The 20,593-nt window shown below is 38.1% G+C and overlaps 1 protein-coding gene across 3 annotated transcripts in view; it reads right to left on the bottom strand.

Moving 5' to 3' along the window:
• NRDC (nardilysin convertase) overlaps window positions 1–20,593 on the bottom strand; it is a 95,938-nt gene that overhangs the window by 2,720 nt on the left and 72,625 nt on the right. For 2 of the 3 annotated variants that reach the window (XM_061184228.1, XM_061184230.1), the window contains 13 exons: window positions 18,412–18,516; window positions 16,739–16,862; window positions 16,076–16,162; window positions 14,186–14,305; window positions 13,021–13,072; window positions 10,610–10,760; window positions 8,288–8,415; window positions 6,570–6,732; window positions 4,710–4,741; window positions 4,324–4,462; window positions 2,316–2,363; window positions 1,964–2,016; window positions 1,462–1,545 (listed from right to left, as the gene is read on the bottom strand). In XM_061184228.1, coding sequence (XP_061040211.1) covers window positions 1,462–1,545; window positions 1,964–2,016; window positions 2,316–2,363; window positions 4,324–4,462; window positions 4,710–4,741; window positions 6,570–6,732; window positions 8,288–8,415; window positions 10,610–10,760; window positions 13,021–13,072; window positions 14,186–14,305; window positions 16,076–16,162; window positions 16,739–16,862; window positions 18,412–18,516 — 1,286 coding nt within the window. The remainder of the gene's footprint in view (window positions 1–1,461; window positions 1,546–1,963; window positions 2,017–2,315; window positions 2,364–4,323; window positions 4,463–4,709; window positions 4,742–6,569; window positions 6,733–8,287; window positions 8,416–10,609; window positions 10,761–13,020; window positions 13,073–14,185; window positions 14,306–16,075; window positions 16,163–16,738; window positions 16,863–18,411; window positions 18,517–20,593) is intronic. The other variant, XM_061184229.1, reaches the window with a different exon arrangement.

Genomic DNA, 20,593 nt, shown 5'->3' with positions numbered 1-20,593 from the left:
TGTATTGTGACAGCTGTCATGTCAGTGTGCATTTAAAAAAAAATATCAAAGTTGGTGAATTTTTGTGTAGTCATTTTAATATTGAAGACGGAAGAAAAAAAAGCAACATTTTCGGCATATTAAAAACGCAACTGAAAGGCAAAAACAGATCTGTGCAGTGTATGGAGAAGGTGCTGTGACTGATCGAATGTGTCAAAAGTGGTTTGCAAAGTTTTGTGCTGGAGATTTCTCACCGGACAATGCTCCGTGGTCCGGTAGACCAGTGGAAGTTGAGAGTGATCAAATCGAGACATTAACAGAGAACGATCAACGTTATACCACACAGGAGAAGGCCGACATACTCAAAATATCCAAATCAAGCATTGAAAATCATTTGCAGCAGCTTGGTTATGTTAATCGCGTTGATGTTTGGGTTCCACATAAGTCAAGCGAAAAAAACCTTCTTGACCACATTTCCGCATGCAATTCTCTACTTAAACATAATGAAAACGTTCTGTTTTTAAAACAAATAGTGACGGGCAATGAAAAGTGGATACTGTACAATAATGTACAGAGATCGTGGGGCAAGCAAAATGAACTACCACCAACCACACCAAAGGCCGGTCTTCGTCCAAAGAAGGTGACGTGTATGTGGTGGGATTGGAAGGGAGTCCTCTATTATGAGCTCCTTCCGGAAAAGCAAACGATTCATTCCAACAAGTACTGCTCCCAATTAGACCAACTGAAAGCAGCACTCGACAAAAAGGGTCCAGAATTAGTCAACAGAAAACACATAATCTTCCATCAGGATAACGCAAGACCGCATGTTTCTTTGATGACCAGGCAAAAACTGTTACAGCTTGGCTGGGAAGTTCTGATTCATCTGCCGTATTCACCAGACATTGCACCTTCGGATTTCCATTTATTTTGGTCTTTCCAAAATTCTCTTAATGGACAAAATTTCCATTCCCTGGAGGACTGTAAAAGGCACCTGGAACAGTTCTTTGCTCAAAAAGATAAAAAGTTTTGGGAAGATGGAATTATGAAGTTGCCTGGAAAATGGCAGAAGGTAGTGGAACAAAATGGTGAATACATTGTTCAATAAAGTTCTTGGTGAAAATGAAAAATGTATCTTTTATTTTTACTTTAAAACTGAAGGAACTTTTTGGCCAACCCAATACCTTGCTTGTAGCATGAATGCCAGATCGGGCATCTCTGCCTTTCTGGTCCTCAGATATGCCTGAAGACAGGAAGCAGTGGCAAGCCCTGCAGTCACCATAGGACTTGAGTCAAGCCCTATGGGCCCACTCCTCATACTTACCATTGGTAAGTCTGGGATCAGGCCATCTATGAGCCAACCCCTGCAGCTGTGACTAAATGGGAAGCAAATGGTCAGAGCTGCCTGAGGTTTAAGGATGCAGTCCCTATTCTCTGTACCAAGAAAAATAATAGTTGGGCCCATCTACTCACTCGTTTACTCACTTGTATTTGGTTGCCTGAGTCCCCACGGTGACAGAGAATCCTAGAATCCCAGATGTATTCCTACAGGTAGGGTAGACATGGTACCTACAGCCAGAATGAAAAGTCCTATGAGCTCAGGTGGTCACCTAGGCCCTGTCCTCAGAGGCACTAGAGAGGAGTGGGAAGGGTTTCTGCTCATCCCTACTGGACCTGAAGGTCCTGGAAGAGGATCCATAAATGTGTACATGTAGTTTACTCTCAGGTTAGAGTATCCAACCCTCTCCTGAACTGTGGACCACAGGCTAGCTTTTTCTCTTGCTAATCTTGAAGCTTGACCAAACTGAGGGCCTGGTCATAGTCCAAGATGCAAATTCCAGAAGTTTTGACCAGTAGGTATGACTCTAAGGCATGAAAGGACCAAAGAGCTCTGAGAGATTGCTCAGTCAGGATATTTGGTAAACTTAAGCCTGCAAAGTAAGCCCCAGATCTTACTTGAGCTCAATTTTCTTGCCAGCAGACTTACCCAAGGGTCTGCTTGGTTCGAAGGAAGTCAAAACAAGGCTCTTCCATGTGCATCTGTAATTCAACATACCATCAGCTCAACTCCTCCCAGCAGAGAAACTTCCATTTCTTCCCCCAAAAGTGTTACACATGACCCCAGAGTCTAGCCTCCCTTACTGCCTTCTTCCTAAATCACCCAGGCCCCCTGTCCATGCTCATACTGGGTGAGAAATACTAAATAACCATCTCACCTACCAATCACAGATCTCTGACCACTCCCAAGTCCCTAGCCCTCAGGTAGAAAGGCCAGAAGGCCAGTCCTCACAGTGGGTCAGGGGCTCATGAACATCGTGACTCTCCTTTATACAACTTACCACAAGCAGCTCCATAAGAGTGTATTCTTTCAGACTCCTGGCACCTGACTGAAAGAAAAAGCTGATCTGACCAACTGAAAATCCAATGGCTTACAGGGCTTTTTAATAATCCAGCTATTCTCAGCAACCATTTATTCAGGTATTCAGAAAAGTACTATCCCACTCTTCTCTTCCAAGAGTTTATCATACCCTCTATTGCTATACTTTCTGCCTTCCCGCAAAACAGGAGATCTGTGAGGACAGGAATCGTGCTTGATGATTTGTATTCCCAGCCCTAGCACAGAACTGCAGGCAGACGTGGAGGTGAGTCGAATAATCCCTGACCTGCCAGCTCCTGCCCAAAGAACCCAGAACTCCTGCCCAAACTAAAATCAAGTACTTGCAGTTCAAGGTCCTAAGGAGGAGCACAGGAAATGTCTGGGTAACTGGACCTATTCCTCAGATGGAGAGGATATGAATAGGAGCTTCTGCAGCCACACACACGGACCCAAAACCAGTTGATAAGAAAAATGCGTAAGAGGCAGATACCACACTTGGAGACCACATCCTGGCTGTCCTGGAGACTGGCAAAACAACAGGATGAAAGAGGGCAGGAGGCCAACGAGCAAGTGTTGCCAGTGCATCCCAGTCAGACTCGTGCAGGCTCCTCTGATACAGACTCATTACTATTCCTTCCTGCATCACCTGAGGAAGCTGAAGCCTCTGTGCCCTGCAAGCCCTGTTTATCAGCAACAAGATTTCCTGTATGCCTCTGAAAGGATTGCAACAAAACTATTCAAAACCTTGTATCAACTTCCTGTTCAAAATGCTCTCTGTGAGGAGGGAAGTGGTTCCCCAAGGGAAGCAGTTTGTATTAGAAGGTAGTGCTAAGAGGTGATCCATGGAAAGCACCTCAACAGACTCTGTCTTGCAATACAAAATCCTGCCTGAAACTGGAGAAATACTACTCTCTCTGGGTTAAGCACCAGAAATGTAGACAGGGCTAAGCAGGGCCAGGTCATACCATATATGAAGTTTGGGACCTGGTAGTCACTGCAGCTTCAAATAAGCTGAGAACCTGGAAAAAAAAACCCAGGTAGCTACAGCCAGAGGAAGACAGGCTCTACAGACAAGCTGGGCCTCTAGGGAAAGATTCAGGCCCAGGGCCAGAAACACAGGAAAAGGACAAGGTGACGGTGAAGCCATGCAGCCCTGCCCAAAGTTCAGGCCAGGAATCTTCACAAAGCCAGACGGAGAAGTGACTTCCTCATGTAGAAAATACAGGACCATAGCAGCAGCTATAGGAGCCCCAGAGTTTGGGAAGTCTGAGATCAGCCTAGATAGACACAGGTCCCCATAGTCCTAGAAGCGAGTATGACTAACCACAGGCTAAAGTAGTCTACGAGCCAATTGAGATTGTTGCAGAGCTCTTCCTTATTTTAAGCGCCATCCCATCTCTCCAGAATTATGTGGAAAAAACACAGGATTTGAGGACAGAAGGTACAAATTCGAGCCCCAGCTGGTATGACCTCAGGTAAATGAAGGACCTCAGATCCATCATCCATAAAACAGAGGTGATAAATCCTATCTCTCAGGTGCTTTGAAACCTTTAATTATGACTCTGGTATTCATTCTGTTTACTGTATATTGGTTGACTGGCTATGTTTATTTCTGTCACATTTTTAAAACTGTCCTTTTAACAAATGTCCTCCTGCTCCTTGGAGTTCTGACAGGGGAACATGTAGGAATTTCCAGCCATACTTCAGTCTCTGTCCCTCTGGACTAGTGGTTGGGTGATTAATAGAAGCACTGTGATTGAAAAAGGATCCACTTCACTGACAGGAACAATTTTTAAATGTAGCTGCTTCAAGAGTACAAATGACCCCAAGCATATAACCACAGAGTAACTGCAAAAGGTCCTTGAAGAGCATAGGCTCACTTCTCCCAGATACTTTGGACCTCCCACCAGGCTTTAGTGTCCTAAAGATACTTAGCCGTGAGGACAGCTGTGTGCAAAGGGGCCACTGACCTGGTAGTATACAGTGACTTCAGAGTTGGCATCACCCTTGTTCAGAGCTCTCACTTTGCATAGGTGGTGGCCACTGGGCAGCTCTACCACCTGGAACTGCACAGGCATCTCCTGCTCCAGAGGCATGAAGTTCAACTTGCTGCAAAACAACCAGTGTGGGTTACTGAGGCCGTGCCTTTATCCTCTTACCTGCACCCCCAAACTGTGAAAAGGTCAGGCCTTCCACAGTCCCATCTGAATTGTTTTGTTTATATAACTAGCCTCAAAAAACCTACTACGAGAAGCATCTCCATTGTGGATTTAGTAATAACTGAGTTTTGGTCTTGAGGCCCTCATGCTATTAAGAACACATAACTCCCAAAGAGAAAACTCAAACCAATACTCACTCAACAACATATTTCAGGAAATCCATAGATTCCTAGGAGGCGAAAGAGAAGAAAATAACTATATTAGGCTCTCCTGACATTAATTTCACCCAGAACCAACTAATACCAATATTCTAACTGCTTGGGAAGCCCTGGAATGCATTAGGAAAGCAGATATAGTCTATCATCCTAAATGCTGGTCATTCATTCACTGGGCTTATCATTCACTGATTCAATACTGATTATGTTTGTTGAATACTAAGGCTCTCAACTGAAGTGGCTGTTTTTCTGTTCTCCCTTGGTGCTCTGTTTACCTGTCCACTGTGAAACTTTCCCCACTGGATCAAACTTAATTGTTCAGTTTACCCCACTAGGCTGTGTTTTAGAAACCTGGATCTATTAATACAGAACCTGGCATAGAGTGAGTGACAGAATAATACTTAATACTAAGTGAATGATGTATCCCCTCCCCCTCTTAAGACTTGTTTTCTAACCTATGAGGGATAAGTGGAGAGGTGAGCTTATCTCTAAAGTGGTCTCTGCCTGGGGCAATTCATGGTACTAAGTCCTCTGAACCAAAAGGACCCCTGCACCGTACTCCCACTGTCCTCAGAGAAGCAGGCAGCTATTCCTGCTCTTCTCCCTGTTTTTAAACTTTCTGTTGGCATGACAGAAACCAGGGCTGGTTTTGGGGTTGGAGGATAAAGACAGAGAAGTAGGGAGGATAGCAGCCAATCTCGAGAGTGGCCATTTATATATTCCATTAAAGGGCCAGTCCTGAGAAACTGGGAGGCCATGGAGGAAGAGGTCAAGAGCCAAACAGTTTAGGGGCTGTCCAAACAAGCACTCTTGGCTGGAAGAGGCCTCAGTTAGTTACATGGTCCCACAGACACATCCAATTCAATATGGGTCAAAACCAACTCCCCATATGCCCCCAAACCTACACTGTTCCTACTCCTCTACCAACCCACCGGTTCCAGTAAGAAATCTGGGCATCATCCTAGAGCCCTCCCTTCTCCCTCACCCCCATAGCCAATCAGTCACTGCCTTTGATCATCCTCTACCTCATTATTTCTTAAGCATTTCTTTTTCATTTATTTTGCCTAACCTCAGGCTTCATCATTTTCACCTCAACTTTTTTATTATGGTAAAAATACATAAGTTTACTATCTTGACCTTTTTTAAGTGTAAAGTTCTGTAGTGTTAAGTATATTGTTGTGAAATGGAACTCCAGACTTTTCATCTTGCAACACTGAAACTCAATACCCATAGAAACAATGACTCCCCTTCTTTCCCTCCACAACCCGTGGTAACCACTATTCTACCTCCTGTTACTGTGACTACTCTAGAGATCTCATATAAGTGGAATCGTACTTCATGTCAATTTTTATAACAGTTTCATAACTGGTCTCTCTGGATCTTTCTTAATGACAAATCCTCTTTTAAATCCTTCAATGGTTCTCCATTTACTATAAGATAAAGCCCAAGCTCCGTAGCTTGACATACAAGTTTGACATACAAGTTCTGCCTAAGTATATGTGAATCTATATATATATATACACACACATCCCTCACCACTCCCCAGCTCCCACTTTAATTTCTAAATTAAACTGTTTGTAGTTTCCACAGTCTTCAACACATGTAACCAATACCATATATTTACCAAACCCATTTAACTCAAAGTCCTGTCCAATAGCAGCAGTCTCCTTCATAAGAAAGTCTTGCTTAGCATCGGAGGGGCCAGGTTCCCTTCTAAACAGACTGTGACAATGCTGGCCTGCCAGACTACAGAGCTTCCCCTTTAGGGAAGAACTAATGCAATTCCAGAGCCCAGAACGGCATTCAAACCTGGCCAGCAGCAACAGAGCACCTCACACTCACTGTGCTTGTGACATTTCCTTGTACCAGGCCCTCAACAAAGAGCTGGGATTTTAACTCTCTGACGAAGCTCAGCAGAGACTCAAGGGAAAGGCCATCCATCAAAGCCCGATACTTGTCAATCATAGACCAACGGGCATATTCCAGGATTAAAAGCCGAACGTCTCTGTACAGAGAGCAGAAAAAAAAAAGTTTTATTGTAAGAAATGAATCTTAAGGGTAAAGAAGGATTTGATTAAGTTTCTATAGATGATGTGTTCTAAAAAGAGGCAATTTCTATCACAACTTAAGATAGGGAAACAATGTCATAATCACCAAAAAGCATTTAAAACTGCATATACAAACTATTACATAGATTATAAGCTCATTGGTACAACTCACTTATCTGTTTCAATTGCAAAATAAATTATTTCACATAAGCTGCCAGATGAGCCATACACCAATTTAGTATTACTATTTTGATTTGAAATCTCACTAGCATTTGTTAATTACTGGAGGTGATCATCATGGATATCTATTACTACAATGACAATACAGCGTAAGTGGCTCTGGGCCAGAATCAGACTAACCCCCTCCCACACACAGTAAGCTGTTTGAACATGGCAAGTTACCTAACATTTGTGACTCAATTTCTTCATTTGTAAAACAAGGGAAATAATAATGGCTACCATTACAGAATTTTGGTGAGAATTAAATAAATAAATGCACTTAAAAATTCTTAGGTCTAACACATAACAAATCTTCAATAAACAGGTGTTATTATTACTCTACCACATTTTAATAAAGTAGTAGTCAGGAGTTATAGGATACACAGGCTATTTTTCATCATATCAATAGTTCCAGACAACTCTCCTTTCCAACTTATATTTGGTTATGAGTTTTTGTAACTTTTTGTGATCAGATTATCAGTTATTACATGTCTGATTCTTAACTGCTCCGTCCCCTGCTTTCGAATTTTGGACATTTATGGGCTCATTATAACTATGTCAAAAGCAGGGCCTCTATATAAAGTTGTGCTCTTTGTTTACCATTTATAGATGCCCAGCAAGCAGATCAAGTAGGGGCTTGCAAGCCATGTGCACAAAGGGCTGTATCTGCTCAGAGGGGACTTTTTTCCCCTTCCACAAAGGCTCTACCTGCTGATAGAGGTTACCCCAAGGGTGTACTTTTTTCTGATTCACACAAAGGTAAAGAACAGGCTCTGATGAAAAGGCCCAGGAGGGTTGCCTATTAGCAGAGGGTTTAAGCATTAGTACACAGACTGTCCAGAGCCTTTTTGCTCTCTTCTGGAACCCTGGATGAATTCTTGGATAGTTGCATTTGTCGGATAAGTGATGTGTTAGGCAATTTAACTCAGCTGCTTATCACAACATCCAATACACTAAAATCACCATATAATCACCAGTAAGCAATTCTGAGCCACAACAAAGTCAGCATTTTTTGAACTGTTATTTACTTACAAACTTTGGAAAAAGCACCCTTTTTACCTTTAGCCTCTAATTAAGTATAGTAGGCTGCTTGCAGTCCTACTGACAGATAGCTACTTACACTGGCTTTAGAAATCCTATAACTCTGTGGGCTGGTTTCCTAAAACACAGCAGATTTCTATCACATCTGAATTAGCACTGAAACTATAGCCTCATCCCCCACACTTAATTTCCAGGAAGGCAAATACTTTCAGGCCTTCAAAATATAAGCTGATCCCATCCATGTATACCCACTTGGCCAGAGTCTCAGGCTTGATGAGGATGTTAAAGTAGGTCTTCTTCAACTGCTCAGTTATCATTGTAAAGACAGCTGGTGTGGAACTGAACTCTGCTAAGTAGTCAATAATAAGCTGAAACAGCAGCTAAGAAGAAAAGAAAGAAGCACCTTAAGTGGAGAAGCATGGAAATCCACTAATGTTTAGGGGGAAAATGTTTCCCACTGGCTTTTACCAGGGGCCCAGTATGGTAACAGGCATTGCGCAGGACATAAGAGAAGTACTAATGACTCAAAGAATCTTTAGGAGCTAAAATTCTCAATAACTGTCAAATTTGGAGCAATGAATTTTCTTTTTCTTTTTTATAATTTTTATGGGTATTTTAAAACATTTTTCCTTCCAACTAAACTTAAAAATAATTTTATCCAGCATGTCCACTGCCCCTAAATGTGATTTTAATTGGGAGAATGTAATTTTGGAAATAATGACTTTATATCAACCTGTCCTATCCAGAAACATGATCAGTCTCTCCCTTATTTAAAGTCTTTTTTATATGCTTCAAAAAGATTTAGTTTTCTTTAGATAGGTTCTGTACTTTTCTTATTCATTCTTAGATATTTTATTATTTTTCTCGATATTACAAATGGGGTATTTTTTTCCAATCCATTTCTAAGTGGTTATTGCACTATAGGAAAAGGAGCCATTTATTTTGATATACTGATCTTGTAATGAGTCATATCACAAATTATTTTTTAAATTCTAGTAGTATCTTAGATTTTCTAAGAATACAATCATATCCCCTGAAAAGAAAAATACTTTTTCCCTTCCAAGTGTTTTTATTTTATTTTTTGACTTTAATGTATTAGCCAGAAACTCTAAAATAATGTTGAGTAATAGATATGATCATGGGTATCCTTGGCTTGTTCCCAATTTTAATGTTCAGCATTTCATCAGTTAGTGTAACATTTGCTGTTAGTCTTTTAATTAAGGTTTTTATTGTGGTTAAGTAACTTCCCTCCATTCCTACTTATTAGGAATGACCACTCAAATTTATCAAATGATTTTTTGGGCATTTATCACTATATTCACATAGTGTTCCTCAACTGACTTGTGTTATAATGATTTATGTTCATCAACTTCCTAATACTGAACAACCAACCTCTGCATTCCTGGCACTTGGTCATGGTTAATTATTCTTTTTGTTCTATTGTTGAATTTAATTTTCAAGTTTTTAGAATGTTTGACTCCATATTTCATAGGTGAAACTGATCTCCAGTTTTATATACATATTTATAGTCTATATCAAGTTTTAATGTTAAGGCTAGGTAAGCTTCATAAAATGAAGAACCTCAGATAGTTTTCTAGGGTTTGTATTTTTAAAAAGCTCTCCAGGTAATTCCAAAACTTTAATATGTTTGGATTTTAAGCTAAATTATATTTAGGCTTTTGAAGGTTAGTAAAATATTCCATGGTGTCTCCTCCTAAGACCAATCTTTGTTCCCTGGGGAGACTGACAGGGATGAGGGTATAAAGGAGAGAACTATCTAAGATATGGAGGCTATATCACCTCTTAGCACAGGTCTAATTTCTGCCAGGTCCTCTCCTCCAGATTTTTTCTTGTATAAGCGCAGTTCCCCAAACTTTAATATATGTTCTACCCAAGAAACCAAGATATAAAATTTGTTGTTGGGTACATTATATTATTTTACCTGGTACTTGATGATCTAATCCTTTAGCTAGCATCCCATATTATTTCTTCCTTTACTGATGAAGTTTTTGACAAAGTGACACTGCAATATATTCTTTACCAAAAGATAAATCACTGACAAGATATAAACTCTGTTTCTAAAGAGTCAGAAACTTAGAAGGAAAACAAGACACACACACTTGAAACAATGGAAAAGAGTGCAAGAAGAGGAAGAAACAACACAAACATCTGAGTTCTACTCTATGTCAGGCAATGTGTCAGGTGCTTTAAATTTGTCCTTGCTGTATGGCATGAAATTATGCTCAAACCAGTCCTAAACGCCAGTGTTGGCTGCAGAGAAACAGACAGCAAAGGGAAGTGAAATCAAGCCTGAAGCACAGGCTGTGTTGTATCCATTACTAATGCATACAACACTGATTAATGTAATTAATTAATGAATATATGTTGGTCTTGTGTGGCCAAAGTTAGAATACCTGTCATCAGCCAAAAACACACAATAATCCATATTAATAAACATTTCTTTCTATGTACAGCACCTCATGCACAAGCCTCTATGCTTGGTGCTATAGGCACAACAAACATAAATATAAAATTTTAAAGCTGTCTGTGAGGAAATTAGAGCACTGTACTTACAGGTAGTTTGTGGTTGAATCCTTTCACTCGAATAATTAAACCATGTTCTCCAGCTACCAGCTTATACTCCAGCTGTGCCACATCTGCTTCATAAGCTGGTTCCGCAAGGTTATGGGTAAGGATATTGACAAAGATATCAAAGAGGACCACACTAAGAGTATAAAATGCAAATAGCATCATTAATTGGCAAGAAATAGACAAATGCATTTGCTTTGACTTAGAGTAAGAAACTTCACTTTTATAAAGATGTTAATTCACTACTCCAGAATGTAAAACCATATATACTAATTGAGTTCAAAGGTAAATACAGCTTACCCAGGACTCAGTTTCACAGGGGCATTACAGAACTCCCACCTTCAGCAATGCTTCCCTATCTTTTTTATGTCACGCACACAGAGAAAATGTAATATTGGGTTGGCCAAAAGGTTCGTTCGGTTTTTTCCGTAAGATGGCTCTAGTAGTACTTAGTTGTCTTTAACTTCATTTGAAACAATTTTGTTGGATTGTATGTGACAGCTGTCATATCAGCGTGTATTTAAAAGAAGACTTATCAAAATTGGTGAATTTTTGTGTAGCCATTTTAATATTGAAGATGGAAGAAAAAAAGCAACATTTTTGGCATATTATGCTTTATTAGTTCAAGAAAGGTAAAAACGCAAGTGAAACGCAAAAAAAAAGATTTGTATAGTGTATGGAGAAGGTGCTGTGACTGACTGAACATGTCAAAAGTGGTTTGAAAAGTTTTGTGTTGGAGATTTCTCACTGGACGATGCTCCACGGTCAGGTAGACCAGTTGAAGTTGATAGCGATCAAATCGAGACATTAACTGAGAACAATCAACATTATACCACGCAGGAGATAGCCGACATACTCAAAATATCCAACGCAGGTGGTTAAAATCATTTGCACCAGCTTGGTTATGTTAATCACTTTGATGTTTGGTTTCCACATAAGTTAAGCGGAAAAAACCTTCTTGACCATATTTCCACATGGGATTCTTTACTTAAACGTAATGAAAACGTTCTGTTTTTAAAACAAATTGTGACGGGCGATGAAAAGTGGATACTGTACAATAATGTGGAATGGAAGAGACCGTGGGGCAAGTGAAATGAACCACCAACAACCACACCAAAAGCTGGTATTCATCCAAAGAAGGTGATGTTGTGTATATGCTGGGACTGGAAGGGAGTCCTCTATTATGAGCTCCTTCCGGAAAACCAAACAATTCATTTCAACAAGTACTGCTCCCAATTAGACAAACCGAAAGCAGCACTCGACAAATAGTGTCCAGAATTAGTCAACAGAAAACACATAATCTTCCATCAGGATAACACAAGACTGCATGTTTCTTTGATGACCAGGCAAAAACTGTTACAGCTTGGCTGGGAAGTTCTGATTCATCTGCCGTATTCACCAGACATTGCACCTTCAGATTTCCATTTATTTTGGTCTTTCCAAAATTCTCTTAATGGACAAAATTTCCATTCCCTGGAAGACTGTAAAAGGCACCTGGAACAGTTCTTTGCTCAAAAAGATAAAAAGTTTTGGGAAGATGGAATTATGAAGTTGCCTGAAAAATGGCAGAAGGTAGTGGAAAAAAATGGTGAATATAATAAAGTTCTTGGTGAAAATGAAAAATGTGTCTTTTATTATTACTTAAAAACTGAAGACACTTTTTGGCCAACCCAATATTTATACTGCACAATGGGGTAAAGTGTAAAATGTATGAAAGGCAACTGGCCCAAAGGCTCTGGTTATCCCTGCGGCCTAGGTTTTCTGACTGAAAAATCAAAAATCTGAGGAAATGGAGGAGGGTAATGCATTTTTTAAACTGAATATTAATAATGTTAGTGCTGCTTGTGAGATTAAGGCTGGATTTTACAGGTTAAGTGGCAAAAGAAAGGAAGAAGTACACTAACATTTCCTGAGCACCTCCTATGATTCAGGTACATTTTAGGCTCTCTGACAACCTACAACCTACATAAACATGTAAGTAATTTGCTAAGAACAAAGTATAATCAGATTCCTTGGCAGGAATCTGATTATAAATACAGGAATCTGATTATAAATAATCTCTAAATACAGGTCAACAGATCCATTAGTCCTCATTACAGATTGGAAGCTGACCCAAACTCATCTCTAAGGAACTTTCTCAATCCAGTAATTCTATGACTAGCCTACACTGTCAGCATGTTTTACAAATGGGTGCTGGAGATGGAGCAGCCACAATTCCATCTTAGTGATTAGTACTGATACAAATAATTTGTTTGGGGCACATAAAAACACATAAATGAGGAGCATAGCTCAAGTACTGACAGAGAAAAATGACAGAATGATTCAGAAATAAACAAACAAAATAGTCTTCCAATAATAAAAAAAAATATTTTCCAGAAAAGAGGACAATTTCTTACTTTGCTGCAGACTTCTGTATCAAAGGTGAGATCAGATGGAAACGTATATATGCTGAAAGAAAAAAGACCCTAAATAAGAAAATATAGGCCAGAGGCCTCAAATATTTAATACATCTGCTATTTTCCCCTAATATTATGTTGTTTTAAAAATTCTGAAACAAACCACTAATCCTTAAATCCTCATTACATTTTTATCCTTAAGGGTTCTTAGAAAGTATTATTTACCATTCCAAATAGTGTCCAGAAGGTACACTTTAATCTACGGGAAGACCAAATATATAGACAGATATGCAGAGAGGCCTAAGAATACTCTTATTATCAATAGCTTTGGTCAGGAAAAATGCTTACAGAGGTATACATGTCAAGAACATTAAGGGAAAAATCCCAATGCTCACAGAAAGTTATAGCAGCGCCTTTCCAAGGAAGCTGAATAAATGTTAAGAACATTTTTAGACACTCTTATAATCTATTCAAGAAAAATTGAGTAAACACCTTCCCAGTGAACTCAAGAATCCCTCAGAACTAGTCCAGTTGTGTTAAGGTTAGGGATTTGGGTTAAATGGCAGCCAAGAGCACTCAGCCTTTGATTCCAAGTTGCTTCAGTAAATTCCAATGCCATGCATAAGAACAGAAAATAAAAAAGCAACACAGTTTGGGCTACCGTGTTGAAGATAAGAGCTTTAGAGTCTGTTTAACTATATACTATGCTTCCTTTATGCTGAAAAGCAAAATAGTAGAGGGAGACAGATAGAGGATATTTCACATTTGTAATGCTGGACTCAGCTATCTATTGTGTCTAAGAATAATTTCTTTCAGCTACTCTTATTTTCTTTTTAACAATAATGTTCAAAAAACACCACCTATTCCCTAGGATGGCCAAACACCTGGCTCTGCTTTCATATAACTGAAAGAAAAATATCCAAAAATAATTTCATTTTAGGCTTGAATCCTTATATACTTCCTGGAATCTATAATGTCCATAAGACTTTCTGTGATAGCACAGGAGCACAGTATGGATCTGATAGATAAGCCTAGAAAAGGTCTTCAAGTAGAAGGGGAAGGGGAAAGAGAGGGAGGTGATAGACACAGAGGGAAAAGGTTGCTAGAAAGTGGGAAAAGATTTGTTATACTTATTTCACTATTTTTAAGGAGGGAAATATTTTACCTTTGGGGATTTTGAATTTGTTGTCTTTCTTATACCATAGGCAACCTTGTGGAGTATTCACAATTTTAACAGGGTATTCTGTCTCTGGACAATCAAAAGCCTTCAACATGAAATCTGTGGCTAACAAAAGTGAAAGGTAATAAATCATTCAGTTATCTCAACAGGATTCCCACCAATCTGTTCTTGGTTTCAGAAGTCTAAGTAAGTCTTCTTTGTGGCAAACGTAAGTCAAATTCAAATGCTGAAGTACAATAAATTATTAGAACAATACTAAAAAGAAAGTCCTCTTGGCCTTAAACTAAATGAACTCTGAAGATCTGTAATTTCCCAAGAGTTGATTCTGATCTCTCCATATTCTGCTTCATTCTCTTTCTCAGAGACAATCTTAACTGAAAGGGACCTTTGGTCAGAATAGTTGTATAAACCAATTTATGAATGAATGCATTCTTGAATGAGAATGTCTTTTACCAAACTTACAAACTTTTTAAAATTTAACAAAATAGTTCTGCTCAAACAACGTCAAATTTGTCCTTTAAGTTAATGAAACATAAATTGTTTCATCAACACTCAGGTGCGAAATAGCTAACTTAAGAATTAAAAAAAGGTACTGGCTATATTTACTAAAAAAAAAATGGGTTGTTTAGATACTTAAAGTTCAAGATGCAGAAATGAATTATCTAAAATATGCAAGACTTTTTTATAAAAGCATTTTTTTTCCTGAGGTTAGATTCATATATAACATAAAATTAACCATTTTAAAGTGAACAATTCAGGGGAATTTAGTACACTCACAACGTTGTGCAACTACCATTTCTTTCTAGTTTCAAAACATTTTTATCAGCCCCAAAGGAAACCTCTATACCCATGAAGCAGTCACTCCCATTACCCACTCCCCCCAGCCACTGGCAACCATCAATCTGAGTTCTGTCTCTATGGATTTACCTATTCTGGATATTTCATGTAAAAGGAATCATACAATATGTGACCCCTTGTGTCTGTCTTCTTTCACTTAGCATAATGTTTTCAAGGTTCATCCATGTTGTAGCATGTATCAGTACTTCATTTCTTTTAATGACAGAATAATACTCCATTGCATGTATATACCATAATTTGTTTATCCATTCATTCATTATGGACACTGGCTGTTTCCACCTTTTGGCTTTTATGCATAATGCTGCTATGAAAGTGTATGTACATGTATTTCGTTGAATACCTGTTTTCAATTCTTTTGGGTATATACCTAGGAATGGAATTGCTGGGAAAAATGGTATTCTGAGTAAAATTAGTTATATACAACTGTAACCTTTGTCCTAGACCAGTGACTTTCTCAGAGTTAGAACTGTTTTCCATTGCAAGCTAGTAGACAGATAACACACACATATACCTACCGAGAACAAAAGTTCTTAAAATAATACCCTTTCTTTATTCAGTGAAACATTTTGCTATTTTCTACTCTGATTTTTTTTAGTGCTTTCACAACTCATTACACTGACCTCAAAACCCATTACATTGATTTCACAACCCTCTAATGGGTTGCAACCTGTAGTTTGAAAAACACTAGAACAATTGGACAAGATAATGGCAATTCCTACAGAGACTCACATGAAAGGATCAGCTATCATAGACAAGAAAAAGTCCCAGGATTATGTTTAAGTCCTGTTTCCTGCATTCACCAACTGAATAATCCAGGACAAGTCACTTCGCTTTTTTGAGCCGCAGTTTTCTCATTCGGAAAAGTAAGAAAACTGTAATGCTTATCCCAGAGATAACTGGGAAACTCAAATATGAATTCAAATGATACTTTGTAAAATATAACATACTACAGAGGTGCTACTTGTTTTAATATTAGTACATGGATGGTTTATGTATAATGATTGCTATTTTACTGACCTATGTACTTGTTTTCAGCTGGAAGATGAAGATCTGGATTTAATTCAAAATTACTCTTCCACAGTTCAGCCCAAGAGTTTTCAATATCTGTAGAGATGAAAGACAAACTGATCCAATAAAGAACAAATGTTCAGAGTTCTATTAATAACAAACCAGTCAACAACTGGCCTTCACAAATCAATTCTCTTTTCTCAGAAAAGCTGTGAGTGACATATCCAGGCTTTCTAGACTCCTGCTACTCAATGTGCAGTCTCAGCAGCATTGTTATCATCTGGGAACTTTGATAGAAATGCAGAATTGCAGGCCCTACTCCAGAGCTACTGAATCATAATCTGCATTTTAATAAGACCTCCAGATGATACATATGCACATTGAAGTTTGAGGAGCACTTTTTAAAACACAGTCAAAACTCTGCCCCCAAACTACCAATACAATAGGATTTTCTCACTAGCTAACAAATATAAACATTGTTTATGTTTATAAATATAAACATTGCAGAAAATAATTTTCTTCAAAGTAGTATAAATAATTTTCATTTCAAAGTAAACTACTGAAAAAAATACATAAGTTTTTCCCACAGGAACTATCACACAAACTACTAAGGAATAAAACTTCACAGGTGAATCATATACCTAAATGTAGGACAATTTTAAAAGATTTTACCTTCCATACTATACTGAGTCCCAAACCATTTCTCCTTGAGGTCACATTTTCCCTCATTAGCACCAGACAGTAGAACAAGATTTGCCTTTTGAGGAACTAGCTGATTAAGGGCTTCAGCAATGACCTAATTGGGGGCAGGGGTGAAGGGGGAGTGGGGAGACACATAAAAAACAATTATAACTTTAACCTAATACATCTCTATTAAAAAGGCAAAGCCACATTATGTTAGGCACCCCAAGATCCTAGCATCTTGATGCTCATGAAACTATCTGTCTATAGTCCATGAACACCCTAATTTACAAAACTACATTAGTCTATCAGCTGTTTCTAATGTTTCTTCAGAATGCTTAAACAGCACTCATCTCAAATCCTAAATAATAAGAGGACTAGCAGTGAAAAGAGTTACCATTTACTAAGCTTCTACTATGTGCTAGGTAGTGTTTAACATACATTATTTCATTTAATCCTAAAAACAACCCTAAGGTATACCCATTTTACAGAAAGCACTCAGCCTCAGAGGTTAAAGTTTAAATAATTTGTTCAGGTTAAAGATTCTATAATCTGCACAGAACAACACACCTAGAAGTGGCAAAAGTGGAGTTCTAACCAAGTTTGTTCATAATTCCAAAAACTATGCTCTTAACTGCTATGTATTATACTACCTCATACACAAGAATCAGTAAAATGATCCCAATGTAGGGCCTCCTTCAATAATCCCTCAGCTATGAAAAGGACTAAACATAAGATTTTTGTGGGTTAGATTTGAAACCCTAACTAGCACTTCAACACCATTTCTTTGAGAAAAAACAACAAATAGTGGTTCAGAAAAAAATACTTGGACCCCTGGGCACAACCATCCTAGAGAAATGACAAGAATGTATGGTTACTGCTTCTTCCTTTACCTTTCCCCATCCCCTTTAAAATCAGTAGTTTTAGAATACCCTATATCAAAGTCTGTCAACCTTGGCACTATTAACACTTTGGGCCAGATAATTTTTAGTTGTGGAGTGCCATCTTCTGTATTGTAGAATGTTTAGCAGCATCTCTGGCTTCTACCCGCTAGATGCCAAGAGCACTCTCCAGCTGTGACAACTGAAATGTACCCAAGTATTGACAAATATCCCATGGGGGCAAAATCACCCCTGGTTGAGAACTGCTACCCTATATGGAGCGAAATGACTTATTTCCCAGGACTAGTGGAGGAAAGACCTGACCAACTAGTTATTTATGTGTAATATTTATTATCCCTAAGTCATATATTTTGAATTCGGGGAATCATATTTTTCTTGTACATATTCTCAAAATGATTAAAATTTAATTGTCCACAGTGTCCAACAGAATTAAAAGGCAAGCTAAACAAGTATGTTTAGCATCTAAAGCACATAATTCTTAGAAATGACTTTATGTTAGTAGATGTTTCAACACTTGAAAAACAGTGGGAATAGTACCTAAGAAGAGGACTTGGTTTTCTCCTCATATTAAACCACAGTCATATACAAGAATCAGGAAAAATTACCCACAAAACTATTGATATTTCTTCTGTTTAAACAAACAAAAAACTTGACTAAACATAACCAAGTTTTCTCCATTCCCACAGTCCTTAAGTACCTCTATGTACTTTCTCACCCTCCTCTTTCTCTAAAAGTAAATTTTAGAAATGGAAACCTCCTTACTTCTGGCTTGTATTCAAAAAGAAGCTGATCTCCAGTGAGAAAGTCCTGTAGTGGGTACAGCTGCATGTTTTCACACATGTTTTCCACATACTCAACTGGATCTGTCTGTAAAGAGGTAAGATTATTTCACACCAGAAATTCTCCATTATTATCCTTAATTTGCCACAAAATATAAATACTTATCTCTTTTTTTAACAATGAAACCAAAAGCTTCCAACAGATACAACCAGATATAACTGCAGCTTAAGGATCTGATGCTCAGAATTCTAAAAAAAATTTAGCCAGAGAACTACCTTAAGTAGCTTAACCTAACACCCCTCCAATCCCCCATACTGAGCCCTACAACATTGAACTGTAAAGGTCTGTTTACATGTCAAGTGCCCCACATGACTATGAAGTCCCTAAAGACAGGGTCTTCATCATTTTATCACTACAGCACTATCACCTAAAAACTATTTGTAAGCATGAATCAAAATCAATATATCAACAGAAATCAAAATGTGTCATTACATAAGTCTTGCTATAAGTGGTTAAATTAATCAGTATATTATCTCAATTTAAAACTGAAATAATGACAGAAAGTTCACTAACCTATGAAATGGAAATACTTTTCCAGAGGAAAGCAACCAATTCAAGTATTTATATTTACTGAGCACCCAAATGCACAGAATCTTAAAAACTGACACGTCCTTTAGACACCAAGTGGCTCCATTCCTACATTTTACAATGAGGAAATGTACTCAGATTGATTAGGTGACTTGCCCCAGAGCACACAATAAGTGATGGGCGAGTAGACACTAGAGCTTGGGCCTCTTAACATAGCAGTGAACACTCTTTCCCAAAATACCATACTGCCCAGTCCTTCCCTAGACAATCTGGGTTGTTCTCTCATCTAACAGAAGACAGAACAGAAGTGAAGGTTACTACATTCATGGAGGAGAAATGAGACATGCATACATCAAATTAGAGATCATAGGTATATGCTACCTACTACATTATCACATTCAGATAGAATATGGAAAAAGTATGGAAAGATTCATTGTTACCTTTTTTTGCTCCACGTCAGGAAACATTCCTGAATCAAGTTTGTTAGTCACTAAAGTGCTACTATTTTGCGTGTGTGTGTGTGTGTGTGTGTGTGTGTGTGTGTGTGTGGAGCTTAAGGTACTTTTTTTTTTTTTGAAGTATAATTGACTTATAACATTATATTAGTTTTAGGTGTACAACATAGTGATTCCATATTTTTATATATTACAAAATGATCACCACAGCAAGTCTATTTACCATCTGTCACCTTACAAAGTTATTACAGCATTATTGACTATATTCCCTATGCTATACATTACATCCCTATGACATTTATTTTACGGCTGGAAGTTTGTACCTCTTAATCTTCCTTGCCTATTTCACTTATCTCCCACTCTTTCAAGTGCTATTATTGTTTAAAATGACTCCCTCTACTCTGTTCTAAATTTTTTAACCAGTTATTTTCACCAGCCACTTATTTTTGTAAGTTAACTGTTCTATTCAGCGTGCTACAAAATTGAGTGATTCAAAGTATTTCCTATGAGAAAACAGGACCCTGGCTAAAAGCAGATCTTTGGTGCCAAGGCAATGGACAAAGTACTAGGAAAAAAAAAAACACTTAAATGCTATCCTTTAATTTTTTTTAAAGATATAATTCACATACCATAAAATCCACACTTTTAAAGTATACAATTAAAAATAAAATAAAATGTATAATAAAGTATATAACTCAGTGGTTTTCAGTATATTTATAAAGTTGTACAACCATCACCTCTATCTAGTTCCAGAATATTTTCATCAGCCCAAAGGGAAACTTCCATACCCAGTAAGCAGTTGCTCCCTGTTACCCACACCCCCCCAGCCACTGACAACAACCATCAATCTGTGTTCTGGCTCTACAGATTTACCTATTCTGGATATTTCATATCCAGATAAATGGAATCATATAATATGTGACCTGTTGTGTCTGGCTTCTTTCACTTAGCGTATTTTCAAGGTTCATCCATGTTGTAGAATGAATCAGTACTTCATTACTTTTTATGCTGAATAATATTCCACGGTATGCAAATTCTACACTTTGTTTAACCATTCATTCGTTGAAGGACATTTGGATTGTTTCCCCTTTTTGGCTATAATGAATAATGCTGCTGTGAAC

The sequence above is a fragment of the Eubalaena glacialis genome, chromosome 3, assembly GCF_028564815.1.
Source record: "Eubalaena glacialis isolate mEubGla1 chromosome 3, mEubGla1.1.hap2.+ XY, whole genome shotgun sequence".
In the NCBI taxonomy this organism is placed as follows: Eukaryota; Metazoa; Chordata; class Mammalia; order Artiodactyla; family Balaenidae; genus Eubalaena; species Eubalaena glacialis.
The sequence above is the reverse complement of the archived record's forward strand: the minus strand, read 5'-3'. Positions and strand labels throughout refer to the sequence as shown.